The sequence below is a fragment of the Psittacula echo genome (assembly GCF_963264785.1).
Source record: "Psittacula echo genome assembly, chromosome: 1".
Classification (NCBI taxonomy): domain Eukaryota; kingdom Metazoa; phylum Chordata; class Aves; order Psittaciformes; family Psittacidae; genus Psittacula; species Psittacula echo.
This window is the reverse complement of record NC_137735.1, coordinates 98,001,734-98,026,022: the sequence shown is the minus strand read 5'-3', so window position 1 is coordinate 98,026,022 and position 24,289 is coordinate 98,001,734. Positions and strand designations below refer to the sequence as shown.

At 46.2% G+C, this 24,289-nt stretch overlaps 1 protein-coding gene across 1 annotated transcript in view; it reads right to left on the bottom strand.

Moving 5' to 3' along the window:
• B4GALNT3 (beta-1,4-N-acetyl-galactosaminyltransferase 3) overlaps nucleotides 1–24,289 on the bottom strand; it is a gene marked incomplete at both ends in the record, with an annotated part of 64,018 nt that overhangs the window by 21,229 nt on the left and 18,500 nt on the right. The window contains 2 exons of the mRNA XM_080638944.1: nucleotides 205–282; nucleotides 939–1,042. Coding sequence (XP_080495070.1) covers nucleotides 205–282; nucleotides 939–1,042 — 182 coding nt within the window. The remainder of the gene's footprint in view (nucleotides 1–204; nucleotides 283–938; nucleotides 1,043–24,289) is intronic.

Sequence of the window (24,289 nt, the reverse complement as noted above, 5' to 3'; positions counted from 1 at the left end):
GGCGGCTGGTGGAGACGCCAAATTATCAGGAATCCGGACACTCCTGTCTTTCCAGATGATTACTCAGGTCTGTAAGTGTTACTAAGCCAGGAAGGGGTTATAGGGAATGGACTTCTAGTGAAGCAAATGACCTGCCTTCTGCTCTTGCTGCACAGGTCTCTAGCTACAGCTCCCTCACACAAAACACTGGAGAAAGACACCCACCTCTGGCATCCACAGGACAGGGTTGTTCACATCTGCATAACTTGATTTATTCCTCCCACCTCTTTGCAGCTCTAGTTTCTGAAATACAAGCACAGAAAAATCAAAATAACCTGATAAATGACCCAGTACAGACACCTACGCAAGAGGGCTTGAGAACATGTGAATAAAAGGCAAGTTCCCAAGTTCCCTTTTCAAAGGACTGACCAGCTATTATGGCCGTAGTGGGGTGAAAATGCTCCCTGGCTTTTTTGACAGCAAATTTCCATGGTGAGCTATTGAGGGAAAAGGATACCAGCACTTGATAACTGTTTGCTAGCACAGAGTTAAAACTTGTGTCAGTCTCCTTTTTCTTCTCTCTTCCCATCCTTGCTTCAAAATAGCCCAAGCAATAGTTCTTCCAACACTTCATCCAGGCAACACTACCGGGACGTGCTTCACTAAAGAGCTACAAACTCTCTCCCGACCTTTCATTTCTGCTTCCATCTTGCTTAGTGCGATCTTCCTGTGCCACATACTGAGGCAGCTGCAGCCCACTGCTGCGGCTTAGTACATCTAAAATAACTTAATTGACTACAGTGGAGTCATTGTACGTTCGCACTGCTGTGAGTCAGCTCAGATTTTGCCCTGTGGCGTGCTCTCTTCCCTGTGTGAAAAAAGAGCTGTCTCTTAGAGCCAGCAGCAGAAAGGAAGGTCTGCCCTTCTAAATGCTTGGAATACATCCCAAGCCTCCTCACCTGCTGTCCTAGCTTCTGCGGAGAGTAAACCTGAGCACTTGGGTCTCCACCTGGGACACTGGTGTCTGCCAGAGCCTTAGCCAGCTCCCTCCAGCTTTCGTATCCTGTGCAGAGGAAACAGAAAGAGATGTCAGGGTAGAGGCTAAAAAAAGAAGCTGTAGCAGTTACCTGAATAAACTGGTGCTTTACAGGGCTGAGAGACCACTGACACTCTAGAATGGTCCAGCAGAGACCAGAAGTTGTTTACGTTACTTGGAGTTGGCAGGCTGACATAGAGAGAAACTGCCTCTGTCTTCCTTAAAAGCTCTTCCCTCCTTCTTATTAATTTGTTCTATTAAAGATTCATCCCAGTTTAAAATACATGTCAGAGATTTCATTAATCACCACAAGACTGGGAACCTCTTTGTAGATCCCTCAGATAATCCCATTGGTCAAGCTAAAAACATCCAACTTCTTTAACCAGCAATCCCAAAGAAAAATAAGACAGACAAAAACCAGACTACTAATCAGTTTAAACGTCAAAATAAAATTATTCTGAATATGCACCTATTTGCACAATAAAAGCTGTCAATCTTCTTTTATTAAAGGAAATTATGGCAAAGTATGCACCTGATGGGACATTCAGCTGTAATGCCTAAAATATTAGCAGTGATGCAGTTAAGGTCATCACTATTTAAGTGAAGTCAGCTTCCAGGTTCAAAGCAACTTCATTTGACACTCCCACCACTCCCAGTGTGCTCGATCCGGGAGCTAGATCAATTTTGATTTCCTTCTACAACTCTGTTGGACTCCTGTGCCCACGAGGGACAAAGACAAGCAGATGCAGCATAACTTTGTAGCTCCTAACTGCCATCCATATCACTAACAAGATGGTGCTGGTGAGCAGAGCTCACGCCTCTCAGCAGTGTTACGGTGGCTCTCACTATGCAGTTTTCAATCTGCTAAACATTTTGGCACTGAGTGAGCAATTAACCAACCCGCCAGCAGCTCAGCACTCTGCCCACACCAAACGATAGCTTAATTGTGAAAAGCACAGGTGCCAAAATCTCCAAGAGCACTTGGTTCATGCGGGCTGGTGGCAGACCAGCTCAATACCCACATACTAGGGAGCAGAGCCAGGTTTTCTGCCTGTTTTCTTTAAAAATGGAAATCATCCCTAAAGCTCTAGGAGGTCCAGAGAAATTGGCTGCCTTGATATATAAAGGGAACCATCCTGCCAGCTTCAAGTGAGCATTGAGACAAATGGTCTCAGCGCTACTTACTGCTCCTGCGGCTAGAAGTGGTGACGGCATGGTCTGAGAAGGCAGCACAGCGCACTGCTGGGGAAACCTCGACTGTTTTGGAGGCAGCATACCCATCTTCGCCCTACCCACCCAATCCAGCAGTAAGATATCGACCTGTTGGAGACGATCCAGAGAAGGGCCCCAAAAATAATCAGAGGGATGGAGCACATCTCCTGTGACGAAAAGCTGAGAGAGTTGGGGTTGCTCCGTCTAGAGAAGAGACAACTCCAGGGAGACCTTATTGTGTCCCTTCAGTTCTTAAAAAGGGCCTTTAAGAAATTTGGGAAGACTTTTTAACAGGGACTGTTGTGACAGGATGAGGGGTGATGGTTTTCTACTAAAAGAGGGGAGATTCAGGCTGGATGTGAGGAAAAAATTCTTTATAATGAGGGTGGTAAAATACCAACACAGGTTGCCCAGAGAGGTGGTGGATGCCCCATCCCTGGAGACACTTAAGGCCAGGCTGGATGTGGTTCTGAGCAACTGATCTAGTTGAAGATGTCCCTGCTTATTGCAGTGGGGTTGAACTAGATGACTTTTGAATGTCCCTTCCAGCCCAAACTATTCTATGATTCTATTCTACAGGAGATTCACTGTGGCTTAAGAAGGAGCATGCTTCATCAGTTTACTTTGGAGGGGATATTTACAAGGCACATGACATAGATCAGCTCCAAAACATCTCTGAGCTATGCAGAGGACAAGGCAAACCCAAACCAATCCCAGGAACTAGAATTCATAAACGACCCTTTGACCAACCACCCTCTCTGTTTGTGCTAAGCTCTTGGCCTGTTATTGTATCTACAAACAGGGTTGCAAAACTCTGCCTCTACTTGCTCCTGAACCTGGTTCTGCAGGATCTGGCACAGGTGAGCAGAAAGCTAAGATGTTGAAGCTGTCTCCTATGATGTGGAGAAAAAAAGGGACAAGTGAATGAGAAGCAAATGCAAGAAATGTGGAAAATGTGAAAGTAGGTAGTCAGAGATACAGTTAAGACCCAGAGGCAACTAGGCTGTACTGCTTTCCTGGTATGAGTGTTGGCTTAGACGTGTGGGATTCAGTTCAGGCCCTGTTAGATGCTGAATGACCACGCATTTCTGATCTAGCACTTCCCAATCTCAGATTCTGATAGGAAACTATGGGTTTAAATCTATGGCTAAAAATCTCAACATCAATTTTTATCTTCTGCAGAAGATTTTTCAGTCTGACGCTCCGGGTGAGTAACAAAGCAGGAACCGCTATCTGAATGTCCTGAAGCTGGGCATACAGCCTCACTTGCAATGGGGCTGAAACAGACTTTGTAGTTTGCAGGAAATTCAGCACTCACTACTTCATTGGCTCATTGTACTAGTTGGAGATGGGAGCACACCTTTTTTTGGAGGAGAGAGACCCAGACAAGTGTGACTGGCTAAATAGGAGAGAAACCAAGCACAGGTTCAGCATGGGTGGAGAATGGATTAAGAGCAGCCCTGAAGGAAGACCTGGCGGTGTTAGTTGACACGAAGCTCAACATGACCCAGCATAGTGCACCTGCAGCCAAAATGCCAACCTTATGCTGGACTGCATCAAAAATAGCTTGGCCAGCAGGTCAAGGGAAGGGATTCTCCCCCTCTACACCACTCTCATGGTACCCCACCTGCAGTGCTGCATTCGGCTCTGGGGCCCCCAAGAGGGACATGGATCTGCTCAAGTGAATCCAGAAGAGCGACACAAAGATGGTCAGAAGGCTGGAGCACCTCTCCTATGAAGACAGGCTGAGAGAGTTGGGATTGTTCAGCCTGGAGAAAAGAAGGCTCTGGGGAGACTTTAAAGCAGCTTCCAGTACCTAAGGGGGGCTTACAAGAAAGCTGGAGAGGAGCTTTTTACAAGCGCATGTACTGACAGGATAAGGGGGAATGGCTTTAAATACAAGAGGGTAGGTTTAGATATTACATCAAGAAGTTCTTCACTATGAGGGTGGTGAGGCACTGGCACAGGTTGCCCAGAGAAGCTGTGGCTGCCCCATCCCTGGCAGTGTTCAAGGCCAGGTTGGACAGGGGGCGTTGGAACTGGATGAGCTTTAAGGTCCCTTCCAACCCAAACCGTTCTATGCAAATAAAAAACCAGCAACAAAAGTCAGTTCATTCTTGGAGATCCACTGAGAGAGGACCCCAAGAGAAGCAGGTTTTTCTGCTTCGTGCAGAGGTTATTTGGTTTCATTGTTAAACTCAGGACTTTGCTGCTCTGAGGAATAAGTTCAGGACAAAGCATCAGGAACCTGCCTGTCCTGGGAAGAGGATGCTGAGCACCAGAGCCAGCCGCTCCGGCTGCTCCCCTGCTGTGACTCCCGCGCTCGTTGGTGCTTTGGTTCCTGTGTGTGGCTGGCACCGAGCCCGCCTCACAGCAAAGACAGAGGCCCAGCTGCACACAAGTGCCAATGGCTGACATGCGTCTGACCCTTGGAAAAGAGAAGAAAGGGGAGCAATTCTTTGTGTTGTACAAATATTTACCTAACACATCAGCCAAACACAGCGGAGACAAAACAGCGAGGAATTAATCTGGAGGTAGAGATTTCCTTACCGGTTAATTTGTACTTTGGGAAGCTAATTGTCCAGCGTGGTAGGAAAGACTTTTCAAAAAGTAATAGGATAAACACTCCCCTCAGAGAAAGCTGAGGTGCTCCAGTTCCTTCTCAAAAGATTGGCTTTTCCATGGGGCACCCTTGGAGGAGGAGCTGGCTTTGCCCATGCTTTCCTTGCTAGGAGGAGAGAGGATGCAATAGAAGAGAGGCATAGCTCTTTGAGCTTCCTACAGCCAGAAGACTTGTCAAGGCCAACTTCTGACCAAGGTTTTCCCCATCACAGGCCACAGGATTCAAAACATTGCCTTGCAGGTAGGGGGCAGAAGGGCAGACATATTCATGTCAATGACAGCGGGTTTGCACAGAGGGCACCCAAACTACTTTTTTTATCCTCAATCCAACCTCTAGGACATCTTCCCTATGTTTACAACCAGACGCTTGGCCAACCTCCCTTCTACAAGCAGAGATCCACCTTTCTTTCTACTTTTGTGCACTGGTGGTCCAAGGTTCAAGCCTCACAGGGATCAGCTACTGCCCAGAAGCATAAAGGTAGTGGTTCCTCAGAGCAAAGTAGTCCTTTTTCTCCCTGTTCCCATCAGGCAGGCTGGCAGCTGCCTTCTGGGGACCCAAATCATAGAATCATAGAATAGTTAGGGTTGGAAAGGACCTTAAGATCATCAAGTTCCAACCCCCCTGCCATGGGCAGGGACACCTCACACTAAACCATGTCACCCAAGGCTCTGTCCAACCTGGCCTTGAACACCGTCAGAGATGGAGCATTCACAACCTCCCTGGGCAACCCATTCCAGTGCCTCACCACCCTTACAGTAAAGAACTTCTTCCTTATATCCAATCTAAACTTCCCCTGTTTAAGTTTGAACCCATTACCCCTTGTCTTATCACTACAGTCCCTAAAGAAGAGTCCCTCCTCAGCATCCTTATAGGCCCCCTAATGCCCACAGGGGCTAAGCCTCAGCTGTCCCTCTGGATTTGAGATGGGCAGCCCTCAGTGCTTGATTTTGCTTCGGAGAATAGAGGCAGGTGGACACAAAGAAAAGGAAAAGAGGCTGATGAGGAGGCTGAGACAGATCTGCATCTTACAGCAGAAACCCCTGCAAAAGGCAGCCAGTCTGGAGCCAGCTGCCCACAGAGCCAGTGGACCAACTGTTAAGGAACAGAAAAGCTGCAACCAGAGGAAATACGATGAAGCTGTTCCTTGCCTTGGGTCCTTTCAGGGCCCGAGGCCATGTCTGCCTCTTCTCAGCTACGCTGTTTACTGCTCTCAGGTTAAAAGTAAAGGAAGCTGCAGGAACAGCAAGTGGAGATAGGGAGATCTCATCCGCAGTTATGGCTCTGCCAGAGCAATGCACTTGAAGCCTGGCTCAAGGGAACAAAAATTAATACAGAATTAGTAAAGCAGAAAGCCACAGCCAGAGATAACAGATAGCAGCAGAACCAGGGGAGCTATCTGGCCTCGGGGCAGGAGTGTGACCAGAGCTGCTCTGTCTGTTCAGAGATTAGATCCATCAAGCCACTGTCATGCCCCTGGCCCCAAGCACCAGTGAATGTTTCAATTAGCCTGTGAAGGTACCTGGCAATCCTGAAAGGGGGAAATCCCAGACCCACTCAGGTGATCAGCGTCTCCTCTGAATGATGAGATTTGATTACTCCGCTGTTGTTACTGCTGCTTACATAGCTGCAAATGCTATTAGCACCCACACGGTATCCAGCCCTTTTGTAACCCTGTTAAATGATTTCACTCAGCAGCCTCAGGAAACAGCAGGTCCACGGGCTGGTTTGCACAAAAAGCATTTTCCTTCTGATCTGAGACTGTCCCCCATCTCTTTTGTTTCAAGGACAAATCTGGCAAGTATAAAGCAGGGTTTTGTTCTTCATTACCTGCAGTGCCCACAGACCCCTCAGTATGGCACGACATTTTAACCCCTCTTGGACAGTCTTATTTCTTCTCTTATCCTTGTTGAATTTGTTCAACTTGCTGTTATCCCACATGATTTCCAATGTTATTTGAAGTCTTTCCTAGTATTATTCCTGGCTGAACAGGTATGCAGGTGCACTACCAAATACTCCCAAATACTACCACTAAGTGCCTTGCAAACATATTAGTTCAAAAGATGCTGGGGAAGGTTGCTTGAAACGGAGCATGACATAGAAGCTCAACTCAAAGAGCTATTTGCAGTCTCTCACATGCATATGCGTCAAGCCTCCTGCCTTGAACACAATCCCTAACTCTACCCCCTGCCTTGGTTACTCTCACTTAGATGCCCCACTCACACAGGCAACGCACTGGGAGTGCCTTCACCCAACCACATGATGCTGTTACGGGCAGTGAGGTTGTGGTCCAGCAACCAAGTGCTTCTGGCCAGTGAGATCATGGGGACAAGATGCCACACTGCTGTGCATCCCAGGCAGCACGGGTTTGCGGCTGCAGCCCAAGAGCAGCCATCTCCTTGTCACCTGGCCAAGGCAGCGCTGCATCATGCTCTAGGGAAGAGGGTATTTAGGGAGTCTGACATGCCTTTCATGCACCCTGAACAGAGCAAACCCCTATTGCTAGTATCACACTGCTGGGGAAGCAACACCCACCTCCTAGTCTACCACACACACAGGTATGCAGGCCCACAACACCAAGCATACAAAGTGTAAAGATGAGGTATAAATTGACCTCCTAACAACAGAGATGTGGGGGAAGGATAAAGTGAAAAGGAAGAGCAAATGGTTTCTGGCCATAGGGGTGAGTGGAGGTTAGGTCAAGTCGTGAATCACAGGCAGGAGGGCAGAGAAACTACAAAAAAAAGTCATTCAAGGTTGGAGTCAGGCCAAGAGAGTCTCCCTGGCTACTTATTTAAGTCAATAAAAGGCATAGGCAGAAAAGAATGAACTCCTTGCCCTCAGACCTAGATCTGAACAACGCTCTTGAAGTTAAAAGGATTCAATAAATTATGAAGCCTGGTGTAACACAGGGAGCCCTGCAAACCTTTCCATTTCTGATCAGTGCAGAGCCCTTTAAATATGATTGCTGACCTCCTCCAGGGATAAATCACAAGTTAGAGGCTGTGTGTGCAGACATAAATTACTCCCTTCTTCCTCCTTCCTCTTACAACTCTGATTCACTTTGTGAAACTGCATGGCTTTGCTGCCTGTGAGCTTGCTCTCTGACAATAAGCTGCAGAACATTAAAAGTACATGAAATATGATGGAGGAAAAGGCAGAGCAGTGCACTCAAAAACAAGAGGAAAATGAGCAGACTTAACTACCCAGGGCACTCAGGCAGTTTCACTTGCAAACCCACACAGCAAATAATACCTTGTTGCTGTTGCCCTCTAGGTATAGGAAATGTATTTCATACAGGAAGGGAGGAACTGATAAGCAATGGCTGGGACAGCAACCTGTTTTGTGGAAGATAAAATTCAGACCTTGCTTTTGCCACTAAAACTTTCCATTGCCCTAGCTAAACAATGGAATCCACCTATGCCATGAGATTATCTGACAAATACTGGCTGCCTCCTGGAAGCTCAGCGAGGTTATGCACGTGGACATGCACTGCTGGATTTGAGCAAGAAAGCCCATGATGAAAGCCTATCATGTTGTTGCCAGTTGCACTATCCTTCAAAATTATGGAGCTGAGCTTTTAAGCCAGCTCCAGAAATGCCTCTGTTTCAAAGTAGTGTGTGCTAGAGTAAACCAGTGGCAAGCTATTGCTTATCTGCACTTGCCAAGCTGGAGGCAGAGGAGGTTCAAGAGCCGATGCCAGCATGGAAGGGTGGCTACAAACTGCAGCCAGCAGAGGCTGAGCAGCTGTAATCCCCTGCCCAGTGCGGTTACAGCCAACAGTGGTCCTGAGCAACAGATACATGTCCTCTCCTACCCATATGCACCCCTCTGACCATGCATCTTCCTCTCTTCTGCCTCTTCAAAGTTACACTAAGGAGCCCTGAAGGATTAGGCTGGGGAGGTGGAAAGGGCACTTTGTTTTTTGCAGTAATCCATGGGTCATCTTTTCCTCACAAAACACATGTAGAAGCTTTTAAATAATAAAATAATTTTCAATGTTACAACTACAATAGCTGTGCAGTTAAAATCATTAACTGCTGGCAAGTTCAACTGTATTTTACAGAAGGCCTGGCAGTTGTCCTGCAGTTACGGTGTACTTGACCCTGAGACACTGTGCTACAAGCAGGCTAACTCTGTTTCTGCCTCCTCATAAGACACTGTCATCAAAACCAAACATATATGTATTGCTTTTTATGTTCTCCATGCACAGCAATAGATTTTCTCAAAGCAGCCTCTGCAAGTGTTAAAAAGAGCTGCTTCCAGTCGTACCAAGATTAAGGGTATTTGAGTAATTCATGTCACGGTATCGCACTCACCAAGCCAGGCTTTTGCCAGTCATTGTCTTTAAAACATGCGATTTACATCAAACCATTTAATGATCTGAGATCAAGATGTGAACAATACTTGCAGTGCTTGGAAAAACTGGCAGGTTGACAGAAGAGCACAGGATCAGGTGTTTTGATACAAGCCAAAGTTTTGATTTTTATTCCTGCTTTTGAGATCAAAATAATTTGCTATTTCGTGGACTCCAGTTTCATGCTTCTCTTTTTTCTCCACCTTTTTTTTTTGTCAAACAGTAACTTCTGACATTATTTTTTGGGCGAAAAATACCCTGGAACATCTACATGAGTTTCTACCAATTCTCTTCAGTGACCACATCCTCAACCACTGACTCACTGTGCAGCTCTTCATAGTCTGCTTTTTTACTTTTTTAATACAAATAATAGTAACAACTTCAAAAATTCCTATCTGGCCCTCAAGGTGACTAGCATGAGAATCAGATATTCCACCTGGCTATGATCACTGAAAGTGGTATTCTTGGCACTCTCCCCTTCATCTGGAGCCACCCATGAAGCCATGCCCTTAGAGACATGAGAGGCCATAAAGGCCCGTTCTACTTTGGTAACAGGTTAATGAAAGCTAACATTTGCCTCCATATATCACCAGCTCAGTGCAGCAAATCATATGCACTGCACTCGGAAACAAAGTTGGGAGGCTTCCTTCACGCTTTTATTTGTATGTACAGCAGCATCATTGACAGCAGTAAAGACTTCTTGCAAAAAGCAGCACATTTCTAAATGCTTTCAACCATGAACCGATCTGTTACTTTGATGTCCAAGGTACCTGAAAAAATGCAATGAATAACAAGCAACATATATATGTGGTTTCCCTCCCCTGAGCACAGGGAGGTACCTGCAACAATAAGTAAATAAAGAAAATGGCAATTCTGTGCTCAGCAATCTTTGCCATCTGTTTTTCTTTATGCCACAAGACTGTGCCCAAGCAAGTTCAACAAGGTCATCCATACATCATCCAGAAAGCTTTGGTAAGTGCATTTCTCTCAACTGATCCAAACATTGCAGCACACACGCTGCTCAAAGAGCTTTCCAAGAGATTTATTTTTATACAGGAGCTGTCTAGGATGTTAAGCTGAACATCAACTGTGCAACAGACCTTCAAGTCAGCGTTTATTATTGCTTAACCAAACAAAGCTAACACATTGTCTCTTTTATCTTGGATGGGGATTTTCCTAAAGACTCAACAGGTTGACACTTCCGTGTAGATGCACCATTCCCAAGTGCCTGCACAGCGATTTTCAGTCAAGTTCTGTGGAACTTTGTGCCATAGAAAACGTCATCCATTGCTTCCATGAAAAAAAAAAACCAACCCAAAACACACCTTAATTATTTCTCCACTTACCATTTCTATTCGCTTTTTTGCTCAAAGCTTCTGTTGCCAGTTTCTTTCCCTGAATTCACCTCAAAAGCAGTAATCCGCTCAAGCTGAAATACGTTATTGCCATGGTCTCTATGAGCATTGTGATAGAATTATTACCCTATATTACCAGTTCCAGTAGTTACTGGAGGCAGTCTGGGGACAAGACTAAAGGAAGGGAGGAATTAAGATGAAGAACTGGCTGAACAAACATCTGCCAGAAATGGTACAGATAGGGTTGACCCGACCTTGAGGCAAGGAAACAAGCTAAACCTACACTGTTGAAGGCCACCCCAGAAATACCTTATGATTGGTTAAAACTATTTTAATTTGCCTCTCTTCTTCAGGGTAGCAGAATGACTGGTCTTCCTAGGGCTCTGCATGGGATGCCCTGCTCTGACACCGAAGGCAGAGACACCCCTAAATGTGGGACAACATTGTCAGTTATCTGACATCCATGCTGAAGAGGAAACAAAAGCAGGCATACTGATGAATACCAAAACCAGAGAAATATAACAAGCCTTCTAAATAACAAAGAGAAACTCACAGCGCGGTGGTTGAGGTACTGCTATGGTATTGCTTTCTAGGTACGTCAGATTAGAAACAATTTGAAGATCGAATTTTGAGTCAGATGAAGTCCTTCTATAACGTTAATGGATTTTGGATAAAGCTCTAAAAGTACTCCAAGAGTTTCAGGAACTTGGATGCAATCCCTTTGTACAAGTTTACTTGCATTATTCTTATTCAAAACTTGAAGCTGCAGCTCCTGGCTCAGGTTTATGTATGACCAAATGTTGATTAAAATACCAGCAAAAAGCAACTGGAATTTTGGGATATTCTGCAAGAACATCTGAAATGTCTCATCAGATGTTGACAACACTAAATCTAAGCCCAAAGCTTCATTTGGCCTCTAACCCTAAATGCCAGCCTTAATCTTTTTTTGCAGAGGAACTGCATGTGTGCCTCTCAACCCAACACCACCATCCCTTTTTAGCAAAGGTGCTTTTTCTAACACTGATTTCCTCCATATCATCATCAAATACTGACTACTAGTCAGGACAGACAGACGTACAAGATGGACTAAGGCCAGGTTGGATGCGGCTTTGATCAACCTGGTCTAATGTAGTGGAAGGTGTCTAACGCCCATGGCGGGGGCGTTAGAACTAGATGATCTTTAAGGTCCCTTCCAATCCAAGCCATTCTAGGGTTCTATGATTCTATGACTAATGGTTTGATACGTTACAGAAAATTCTATATACCTACCTAGTCTTACAAACTGTATGAAGCCCCAGAGTACTAACTGGAGAAAAGCACACTCGAGCTCCTCCACGACACAGGCTCAGAATTCATGTGGACAAAACAAGCTACCAGTTCTCCCTTCAGGCATTCTGCCTTCAAGCAAATGTTTGCTGTGCAAAGGGAAGAACTGCAAAGCACTGACACTTGCTTCTGGGCTGGTTTTATTTACATAACATGGGTTGCTATGGGGAAGAATCAGGGTTGTGTAAACTCTTTTTAGAGCTTTTACCCAATGACACAATTCCAAAATACCAGTGTCTGAAATACTGTTTCTCCTCTTTTTTGACTAAATCCCACATCAGTGTCCTGCTTTGGGTCCCAAACCAGCGGGTGCAACACACTTGACAAAACCCAGTAAGAATGTGGGAACCAGGAGGAGTGCACAGAAACCATTCTTTGTCCCAGAAAGAACAAACCTGGAGTCATTCAAGCTGAGACGAAGCCGAACTTTTCAGAGCCCAGACTGCAGGGGCCAGCCAAATGCTGCTGCAGGGCCCCCGTTCTCCACAAGCAATCCCTGCCACCAGCAGGCATTCCTGAGGCCTTCCAGGAGGTGATCCTTCATCCAGAAGGAGACGGCCGGGTTAGTTGCCTTGGAGCCAGGCCAGCGTGCCTTACAGAGCTATCCTGTTTCAGTGGAATATTTATCCGTGCCACAGTCTCCTACCAGAGCATTAAAAATACCCTGCAAACTGCTTAAGGTGGCTTGCTATGAATGATTGCAAAATTCCCATTTTCTTTGCAACACACTGGAAATTTCCACAAGTCAGGGAAGAGGGGTTCCTACTGCCCTGCACTCGTCCAGCAAGTGCCTAATGAATTTAAGGACACATGGAACTGCAAAGACTGTCCAATCTGCCTCTTGTGTAATTCAGTACAGGAAACTCACACAGTAATTCCCACACCAGCTCCAGGATAAATATCCAATGAAAATGCTGTCTGACATTGGCTATTTACATGCTGACCTGAGATTTCATCCAAGCTCTGTTCTCAGCCTCCTTGCTAAGTTTTACTGACCTTTTCCACAGGCTCCTGGTGTGATTCCTACTGAGCTCCATTGGTTCTGTTCAATTTCATTCCCTTTCCATGATGGTATGAGTGTACCGCCCCATATGACTTAACCACATATGTCAAAATACCCATTTCTAGCATGTTGTGCCAAAACTGAAGGCGAGTGAAAGCAGCTGGCCTCTCTGCTGCATTTTGCCAAAGGTCTAGCTGTTCGTCATCTGTCCTTTGTGTGCCCGACTCCAGTCACTCACAAAACTCCAGGTCTTACGTTGTTAGAAGACCTCATCTCTGGTGCCCTGAAACACTACAGTGCAGTGCTACACACTGGTTTATGGGAATAGTTCCCAACGTGGTGTCTCCTGGGATGGAGATGAGGACTGTATGTGCCTGTGACTTCCCAGGCTCCACAAATAACCCAGGGCTATTCTCTTTTAATCTATTTTTTGTGCATGCTAATACAAACATACAGAACTGCTGAGGTTGGAGGGCACCTCTTGAAATCACCTAGTCAGAACTCTTGCTCAGAGCAGGTCACTGTCACCTAGAGCAGGTTGCACAGGGCCATGTCCAGTTAGGTGTTCATACCTTCAAGGACAGAGACTCCACAATTTCTTTGTGCAACCTATTCCAATATTTTTCCGGTGTTACATCAAAAAAAAGTTTTTCTTGTGTTTAAAGGGAATTTCTTCTGGCTTGGTTTGTGCCCTTTCCCTCTTGTCCTTTCTCCAGATGCCAGTGAGAAGAGTCCGCCTCCTTATTACTTACTCCCTCCCAGGAGGGAGTATTCATACACATGGTTTAACATCTCTTTGAGCCTTCTCTTCAGGCTGAACAGCCCCAGCTCTCTCAGCCTCCCCTTATACATCAGATGCTCCAGTCCTGCAATCACCTTCATGGCTGCTGGCAGGACTCACTCCAGGGTGTCCATGTCTCTCATCTGGGGAGCCCAGAACTGGACATGATGCTACAGATGTCTCCTGTTGGCTGAGCAGAGTGGAAGGATCATCTCCTTCAATCTGACCTAATATAAGCCCAGGAGGCTGTTGGTCTTTTCTGCAAGGGCAGATTGCTGGCTCATGTTCAACTTGTTGTCCACCAGAATCCCAAGGTCCTTTCATGTAAAGCTGCCTGTACAGGGGTATAGGGTTATTCTTCTGCTCCCTATAACTGTCTCCTATGGGATTCTTTGAAGCAAGTCCCTGAACATGGCAAAGTCTGGTCTCCTGAAGTACAGAACTGTTATTTGCCTTGTTCTAAGTTAACTCCAATCTGTTCACCACGCAAGGCAAAAATCATTTGTGAAAGCAGTTTTAAACCAGCCAGTCACCTAAATACATAGAATCATAGAAACATAGAATAGTTAGGGTGGGAAAGGACCTTAAGATCGTCTAGTTCCAACCCCCCTGCCATGGGCAGGGACACCTCACACTAAACCATGTCACCCAAGGCCTCATCCAACCTGGCCTCGAACACCGCCAAGGACGGAGCACTCACAACCTCCCTGGGCAACCCATTCCAGTGCCTCACCACCCTCTCAGTAAAGAATTTCTTCCTTATATCCAATCTAAACTTCCCCTGTTTAAGTTTGAACCCATTACCCCTTGTCCTGTCACTACAGTCCCTGATGAAGAGTTCATCCCCAGCATCCTTGTAGGCCCCCTTCAGATACTGGAAGGCTGCTATGAGGTCTCCACGCAGCCTTCTCTTCTCCAGGATGAACAGCCCCAACTTTCTCAGCCTGTCTTCATACGGGAGGTGCTCCAGTCCCCTGATCATCCTCATGGCCCTCCTCTGGACTTGTTCCAACAGTTCCATGTCCTTTTTATGTTGAGGACACCAGAACTGCACACAATACTCCAAGTGAGGTCTCACAAGAGCAGAGTAGAGGGGCAGGATCACCTCCTTCGACCTGCTGGTCACACTCCTCTTGATGCAGCCCAGGATACGGTTGGCTTTCTGGGCTGTGAGCGCACACTGAAGGCGGCTCATGTTCATTTTCTCATCGACCAACACCCCCAAGTCCTTCTCTGCAGGGCTGCTCTGAATCTCTTCTCTGCCCAACCTGTAGCCGTGCCTGGGATTGATAACTCAGACACTCAGAAATTTACAACTTCACTGGTTTTGAAAAATCTGCCTGTAAGTATCTTGCAAGCAGAAGTCCCAAGCGAAAGTGCTGGGATTTGAGCCAAGCCACACATGTGCCTTTTTAGATCCCAACCTAAAACGGCAATACGAGTAAATACTTCAGAGTTCGCAAAATCACTGTGAGCCTTCCTCTGTCTTTCTGTGCTTTCCACCTCCCCACTACAAATCCACCTTCTCCACAGCAAGTTTCAAGTCTGTGATCAAAAATCTTCTGAAAAATGAGAATGGAAGGACAAAAGAGATTGAGTGCTAGAAGGAATAATGAGAGGTATTGTAAGCTGAGTTTGTGATTCATGTCCCTACTATATTAATGAGATACTGATTTTTTCATTCAAATAAAGCAACTACAGAATAATATCCAGGCTACCACATCAGCATTTCACAGGATACTTGGAGCAGAACGCAAATCCCGTTTGCTGCAGGACATAAGGGCTTTGTCTATTATATTTTATAATACACATAGCTGCCACTGTTAGACATGCTCCTGTACTTTGAGTATTGATGCCAAAATGATGCAATGGGATTGTCAGCAGCCTATTGTCTGGGAGCTTATCCATCAAAAAAAGTCCTGCTGTGATGCAGTATGCGAGCAGGAAAAACTGGCAAACAAACAAAACTGCTCACCTCTGCCATGTTCGTTTCTTTGCTGCTCTGCCCTGGGTCTCGGTGACAGTTAAGCAAGGAGGAAAACCTGGGGTAGTGCACGAAATGGAGACAGCACCATTTCAGAATGGCTCAAGGAGGATCTCTTACACCTTCGCTCTTTTAGCTGGCACCAAAAGCAACACTCACACAACAGCACACTTGATTTTTACCTGGATCTGGACTGCTTTACTGAATTTTGTCATGCTTTTTTTGCAATACTGACTGAAATATTTGGTGTTCGTTCAGCACTGGTTTTACATCTCATCACTGTGAAGATGGGGCTTTCACCCTGTCTGAAAAGCAGCTGCATTGACGTTGGAAAATTCAGTAATCCTAACTGCAGTACCAGTGAAGTAACAGGACAAACATCACGAAAAGTAAATACAAACTGAGTACGAGCCATTACTGTATGACTGTCAAAAGGGATGCGCTAGCCCATGAATGCAACTGCATTCACAGTCGGTGAAATCTGGGCATGTCTTGCATGCTGGTGTGCTCTCCTTAACTGTTTTTCAGTCACTTTTAATGGTGAGAATAACATGAACCTGTTTGCTTCCCAGGAGTACTGAGGGGCTTGATTATCTCACTTTCTGGAACACCAAAAATGACAAGAATGGAGAGTCAGATTCACAGGGTCTGAGCACTCAGGCTCACATGGACTTGCCACAGGAATGCTGCTGGTTTTATCGGAAAAAATCAGGCCCCTGGGCACTCTGATCCTCATTAGAAATAAGAACAAAATCTTTCTAGAGAAAGAAGAAAAGAAATCTCATCTAGAGGTCTCCCCAGCTCTGAAGCAGGCAAAGTAGGCCTCACTGGGTTTAACTTCAAATGCTTCTAACTTTGCATAATTGGGAAATGTCAGGGTAACATTTTTTATGCATATTTGCATCTGATCAAAAGCACGATTGTCACAAAAACAGATGAGACACACAGCATGTCCCAGACCCTTGGTGAAATCTGGTTTCTAAAGCATTCAGATGCTGTAAGCTACCCTTGCGGAGGGATGCTTTTTATTAACATCTCTAACTATTTTGGGCTATCTCGAATGAAAGAAAAGTTTAATTAGCAACTTCATCCCTGCTACAGACTTAAAGAAAGTTACAAAAACCATATAGAGCACGCATAATTTTCCAGCACACTCTACAGGAATTTTTAGGATGCTTCTAAATTTGAGCCCCATAGCTAACCCTAGAAACTCCTATGGGTCTTCTTCATAAAACTGGAGTTCACTTGTGGCAGTATGGCAGGGTGTCTGCACAGGTAAGCGCTCTCACTCAACAACAGCTCAAATGACAGGAAAGACACTCCAGGCGTAACACTAGCTTAAAATTACTAGTGAAGAGGAAACAGCACAGAAGAGAAAAAAAAAACATGTTTTTTCTACCAACTCTGCAATAGCAAGATAACTGCTCAGTTTCTCCCATTCCTTTTCAGTTGGCCTCCCCATGCTGTCGATTTAATTTCTTTCCTCCTCTCATACCCTTGCCCTCTCAGACTCTTCCAGCCTCTTACAGTTTTGGGGCAGCACCCAGACCTTGCCATCTCTCAGTGACCCTCCTGAGACTCCTCCTCCAAGTTCTCTTGTGTTTCCTGGTGAGTTCTGTCTCCTCTTTCATCAACTGCCTGCAAGTCCTGTCCCAGTCTTACAGCACTGGAAAGAAACAAAACCTGATAGCACTAAAAAATGATATCTACGTCCCTCCTCTCCTTTTCATCCCCTCTTCTCTGGTCATAAGCAATCCGCCTGCTATTGGGACAATGAGCAACCACTCACCTGGTTCAGGCTGTGCTGCTGCCATGGCAAGCCCGAGGGCTGACTCAAGGCCAGGTCGCCACCTGAACAGGTTGACACTGCTCTCCTCAGCAGCCCCAGCCTCCTGCCTTCCTACCTTGGGTAGGAAGACCTGATAGGTCCACCTTGAAGAACAACCATGAGGGGCTCCCATCCAGCCCAGCACCTGTACCAAGGGGGCTTGCCCACCAGCCTCCCATATCATCAGAGCTTGAGGCATCACCACATTTTGTGCTGAGGACAACTCTCTGTCACAGGCCCTGAGAAATCAGCCACCACTCCCTGGTGCTCCCCTACTCAGTGCCCAAGGCTCTTTTCATGAAAACCCATTAGATGTCATGACTCATCCCTCACCCTAGGGTAAAGCTAAGAAAACAAGCAATGATGAGGTGGGGAAAAGAGTAATTGTCATATGAGAAAAATTTATAAGCTATTCTCCCACCCAGGACTTCCCAATCTCAGACATGAGAAAAGCACCAATTAACCCATTCCGGCACACTCCCAGAGCCCCAGCAAGGGTTGTGTGTGGTGGACACCAAATGCTAACTCCTGCATGCTACAAGGGCAAGGGGAACTCTAAGAACTACGCTGTCCTCACAGTGTAGGGTCACATTTCTTACAGCAAAGGGAGTCCTTTCCTCTCCCCAGTCTGACAAGGCATAGCACTGAACTCAAATGGGTTAGTGGGGGCAGGGTTTGAGAAGACCCTGGTACTCGTGAATCCGAAATGGAAGACTAAATCCCTAGTGAAATCCCAACTGCTTCAACACCACAAGCAAGGCAGGAGCCATCATGGAACACACTTGCTCAGCGACCTGATGTGCAGGCTTTAATCAGGACCCAGAAGACACCAAAATGCAACTACAGTAAAGAGGTGATACAGGACAGCACCTCACTATCCAGTACTTTTTCTTTTTCAGCAACTTGCTCCAGTTTCCTCAGTTTTTAACTCAAAAGGATTGTTTCTAACCAGCGGTGCTGCAAAACACAAGCTCAAAAAACAAGCCAGGTTATATTTTGCTCTATAAAAAGAAAAAGACCCAAACACGACCCACCAGGGACCTTGCCCAATGGTCAGAACTGCCCAGCTGCTCATTTGTGTGCACAGCTGTATATGATTTGTGTGGAGCTGCACAGCTACAGGAGCGGAAGGAACGGAACAAAACCGAGTGGCCACAGCCAGCAACATTGAAAAGATCCTTTTCCCCACTCATCGTTCCAGTGATTAAGGTAGTTTCTCCCGGTTTTCTGGGCCATCGAACCACCCCGGAAGAATCAACCCCAACATGTTTCAACCTGTGGTTTTGTTTACTCAGAGATGGCCAATTTCACCTCCTGCGAGCATTCACAACGGGATTGATCAAAGAGCTAGCCTTAGTTAAATCAGGAAGAGAAAAAAAGAAAGCCCGTGTGATTAAGTGTTGCTAAACAACATCAAATACTTGTGAGGAGGTTTTGATCTGCTCCTGGAAGTTCCACAAGCAAACACACAAAGTGAAATAAGTATGGTAGATTATTTATTGCAGTTTCTTCACTCAACTCTAAGAGCTTCTGCCAGAAATACAGTTCCCGTGCATGGAACAGAAACTGCAGAGGCCCGCCTAGGGCTACTCAGCACGCAGATGTGGTCTAAACTTACTGAACGCTGCTGTTTTCAATTAGGGACCAGAGCTGGTGCTTTAATTCTGCCTCAGAAAAAAAAGATCCCGCTGAAAAGGTGCAGCGTATGCACAGTACCTCCCTGTGCAGGAAGTAAAAGCCTTACGTAGGAATTCAGTCATTAGCAGATCAGACCATCGGTTCATCCCATCAGATAATCCACCTTTGACCAGCAGCCAGCATCTAATGTTTAAAAGGCAGAAGAAAACAACCTTCAGAAGTACCTTTAGCTGTATTACTTTACAGAGGAGAAAAAAATGTCCTCATGACCCATGCAAACAGGCAGCTTATGGCCTCCAGCACAAATTGTGATTACTCTCCTCTTACCATGCGTAGCTGCAAGTGTTGCTATTAGTCATAAAATTATCCAACCCCTGAAAAAATCTAGCCACGCCACCTTACATCATTGGCTCTTGCAGCACTGAATTAACTCTGCTGAAATTACCCAGCACATACACAATAGGCTTATCTTCCACATACTGCTTTTTAACTTAATGGTGCAACTCTTATGCTACGGAGCTGAAGGAAACTGAGAGACTGATTTAATTTCTAGAGCCACTTTGAATTCTGCTGTGGGATCAGGTTTAACCCTTTTGTCTTTGTGGGAGGGAAAAAACAAGCAACCCAACAAAGTAGACATAGATATCTTACACAAGTAAATCCTGTCACAAGTAAATCTCTTCTGCTGCAGCCACCTTCGCTGTTCCTTCCCCTTGGTCCTTCTCAGACCTCTCGGCATCTCTGAGCACCGAAGCATGCTAGCTGCTCTTCTCCAGATGGAGATGTACTTGGGTTCAAGGGAATGTCACAGCTCAGTCATGCCTGTTTACGTTCTCTTCCGTATTTAAAACAAAGCTGCTCTGGACCACATTGGCTTCAACCCAGTGGGAGCTCTTCCACTGGCTTCTGTGGGCTGAGATCCAGCTCTTGGCCCTCACTGTATGTATATTTTGATTAGCTGTAGCAAGCAAGGCAGACGGCTTTGTTGCTTAGCCAAATTTTACCATACAGCCTAGTGAGTAACTGACTGCTGGGTCATTCACCCTCCCGTGCAGCCCCCAGCATGACAACTTCTGAAAGAGGTTTGCTTGGATTTTTCATTTTCAGGTAAATGGTGTCTGGTTTTACTGTGGCTTTTCCAGACAACTCCAGTGACTCAGAGGGATTCAGTTATGCACATGAAGGATGCATTGGTTTGACCATATCAAATCTTATATGAGCCTGATTTTAATCATCTCCTTATGGCTCAGTTTTGTTCTCAGAAATGCCATGGTAAATCTGTAGTAACTCCCTTGAAGAGCACAGTTTTGAGAACAGTGTTTGTCCCCTGCAGTGATGTTCTGATCTTCTTTTATGCTCCCATGAGGCTTGATCAGCAAATGGCCATGAGAGCAGCTCCAGGCTAAACCAGACTTCCAGACTTCCAGGGCCCAGCTTTCAAACCCAGGTGCCCCAAAACTAGCAAGTTCACCCATGTCAAGCAGAGCACTTCTTGCAGTCAGGATACTGCTGTGGCATCCTACACTCCCCTCCCATAGGAACCCTAGGAGATGAGACTGGCTTGCCTAAAGCTAACCCTTGGAGAAACCCAGGCACTTCAGCCAGGCTTGACAACAGCACAAAGGACAGGATGGTAAAGGGTGTCCTCCTGTAGAGTAGCTGAAGCTGGGTGCAGCAAAGTGGTGTTACTCCAAGGGCTTCAGTTCAGCTCTAGCACGTACATGAGGACCTCAGTGGAGGTTCACCTGCTCAAATGGGAACTGTGCTTGGCCCAAAGCCTTACAGGACCCATGACCCCTGCCCCTTCTTGTCCTTGCAGCACACGACATTGTCAAATGCTGCTGCTACATGGACATCTTCCTGCCAGTCCAGTGCTGTCTTCATACAGATGTCCAGACAGCGTGGGCTGCTTGACTGTTACCATGTCCTTCTGTACCACAAATAGTCTGGTTAAAGTACGGTCCTGCGGAAGGTCTGGAAACTACAAAAGGTTCTTGGAAGCAACTGATGACATTTGGCCACTATATAGGAAATACACTTGTACAAACATAATGCAGACAGTTCCTCACCATCTCCCATCCCAAAAGGGTTGCCAGGGGTTAGTTCATCCATCTTGGGGATGGCGTTGACCTGCTGGATCTGACTATTCCCACCCAGCTGTCCCAGTCCTAGTCTTTTCCATTACCCACTAATCCAGACTGCTCTGCGGTTGTTTCTTTGGATGCCTACCTGTAACCCTAGCCCTAGCTCATGCTCTGGCTATTTCCCTTTGATCCCTGGCCTCCCTGTGTCTTGCTCCCTTTGTAACCCTTCCAGGAGACAGGCAGCCTTCTCCTCCACAACTATCAGCACTTCTAGCCATTTCACTTGCTTGAGACCTGTATCACCTACAGCCCTTTTCCCCAAACCAACAACAAACAATGCTGCAACTCCAACAGCATCAAACTGAAGCATGTGAATACAGGTCTCATTCAAAGTAATCAGCACTGAAATGCTCTACTAGGCCTGCATGGTGGACAGGTGTGACTTTTGCAGGTTTGATCGTCTGTGCTAGCGACAGCCAAGCATACCCAGAGTAAGGAAAGAGCTCCATTTTGTTTTACTAGACACCTCACTTTCACACAAGGCACTGAAAAATCAGCTGCAGTAAGCTGCATCTTGCTCTACAATTACAGCATCCTGCTCTGCTTGAGATCAGTAGGATTTTTGCCACTGAGTCCAGAGGAAATCCCTAATGCTAACCCCAACTTTCTCAGCCTGTCTTCATAGGAGAGGTGATCCAGCCCTCTGAGCATCTTCACAGCCCCCTCTGGACTCACTCAAGCAGGTCCATGCCCTTCCTCTGTTGGGGGCCCCGAACCTGAACACAGTACTGAAGGGGGGGTGCCACAAGAGTGGAGTAGAGGGGGAGAATCACCTCCCTTGACCTGCTGGTCACAATTCTCTCGGTGCAGCCCAGCACACAGTTGGTTTCTGGGCTGCAAGCGCACACTGCTGGGTCATGTTGAGCTTCTTGTCACCCGACACCCCCAAGTCCTTCTCCTCAGGGCTGCTCTCAATCCAGCCTCTGCCCAGCCTGTGTTTGTGCTTGGCAATGCCCTGGCCCCAGTGCAGGACCTTGCACTTGGCCCTGTTGAACTTCATGAGGTTGACATTGTCCCATCTCTCAAGTGTGATACCTCAGAGTAACCATTGCTTACTGTCACCAGTAGCTGTGTGAGGAGGTTTTTAGGAGTCACCCCAAAGTCAAGAAGCCCAAATGACCCGATAGAGCCAGCATGTGTCCTTGGATTAAGTACATGGATGAAAACAACCATGTGTATACGGCCAGGAGGAAGTGTCCCAAAGTGTGGCACTCTCCACATGACTGTTATCTGCAAGAGGAGTAGCTCAACTCCATGTGCTGCTGGCCCAGGAGGTAGCTTTGTCCAAGCCAGGCTGGGTGGGAACAGTGGCAGAACCAAACTGAGGAATGGATATGAGCAGATGACAGTGGTCTTTTGGGAACAAGGTCTGTCATTCACTTGCACTTCTCTCTGGGTCATTAGAGACCTAGAAAGGTCTCCAGAAACCAATAGCAACTCACTCAGAGCCAAGGGGGTGGCTATGGCTTGGATTCATCCCTCTAATTTCCCCATTTCCACCCATTCTCAGCCAGCGTCACCCACTTTTACATAGAAGAATGTGGTACAGGGTTGAAATATTAAGATCCCTACAGATTGCCTTGGTGCTGTTTGTGGGTGCTGTGCCCTGTTAACCTTTAAGAATGTCCTGCAGTGACTGGACAACTAGTAATAATATAATAATTATATATTATATGTAAATATATATAGTATATATTAATAATAATATCTGTTATCTTGGTTAAAGGGAACACAAACAAGACCCTCAAAAATTAAGAATGATTTCTTACAATTTTAAAGGTTTATCTCCTTTTCAGCAACAAAAAGAAAGGGGGTTTTTCATCTTAGTGAGCTACAAGTGAGGATTCTTTGCTCTAATATCTCTTCCTGCTGAGATATACTAGTTTCTTTGTATTTTCTTTATGAAGGTGCTCAACACCTTCAGGCATTTGCATAAATGCCAGCATTTGAAAACTAAAGAAACTGTGAAGAGAAACAGGAAGATCTTGTGGCTTTGGGTAAGCAAAATGAGATTAAGAAAGCCTTTGTAAAACAATTGAGGAACAGGATGCTAAAAAAGAACACTCCCTGATTAACTACAAGCTTAAATATATCTGTGCCTCCTGGTCTGCAGAGATGCATACATGGTGCAGAAAGACCCAAGGTGGGGTGAGCAAGGAATGTTGCAAGCCAAGGAAAGGAAAAGCCACGTGAATGCCCTGAGTAAGCTGCACCGAGTAGCTGAGGGGGGGCCACAAAGAAAATGGCAAATGACTGTATACTGCCAGTACATTGCCTGCATTCTGCTGCACTGTCCTTACCGGCACAGAGCCTCCCACCCTCTTCCAGCTCCACTACTTCAGCTGAGCAGCCAAAACGCACATTGTGGTGTGAATAGGCACATGCATTGGTACCCATATACACAGTGGGAAAGGGCAGGACTAGAGAGAGCAGCCTGTCCAGAGGAGGAGGAGCACAACAGCAGAAGGTATGGCTGGTCTGCATTCAGATGCAGTGGCAGGACAGTGCTGGGGGAGGCTGTGATTCCCCTCCACAGTGCACAGACCAAGGAGCCAGTGTGGGACAGCGTCAGAATCTGAAATTGAAACGCATGGTTGCAACCCTAGAAAGGAAACTTTCAATGCCGCAGCCATGTCATCTCTTATTTATTCCAGGATCTGACCTGCCACATTTGTGAACATTGCTCTCCACCTTAAAGGACTCCAGAAGGGAAAAACACTGTAATACATAGCAAGCTGTGCAGTCTCAGGAGCTTGGCAGGAAACAGCAAGGCTTTCAAGGTCATGAAAACATGCAGGGGAACACTATGAAAGAGTAGGCAAAGTCGGCAGCATGCAGGTACTCACAGGCTGGGGTGGACAGGTACGTATGTATGAAGGGGAATGAATACATGGGGAGCACACCTACACGCCCAGAGAACAGAGAGGAGCGTGAAGCTGTGAGATGAGGCGGGTGGACAGCCTCAGAGATGAAGGGATGGGAAGAGAGATGTTTTGCAAGGAGAGGCAGAGCGATGCAGGGCTTTG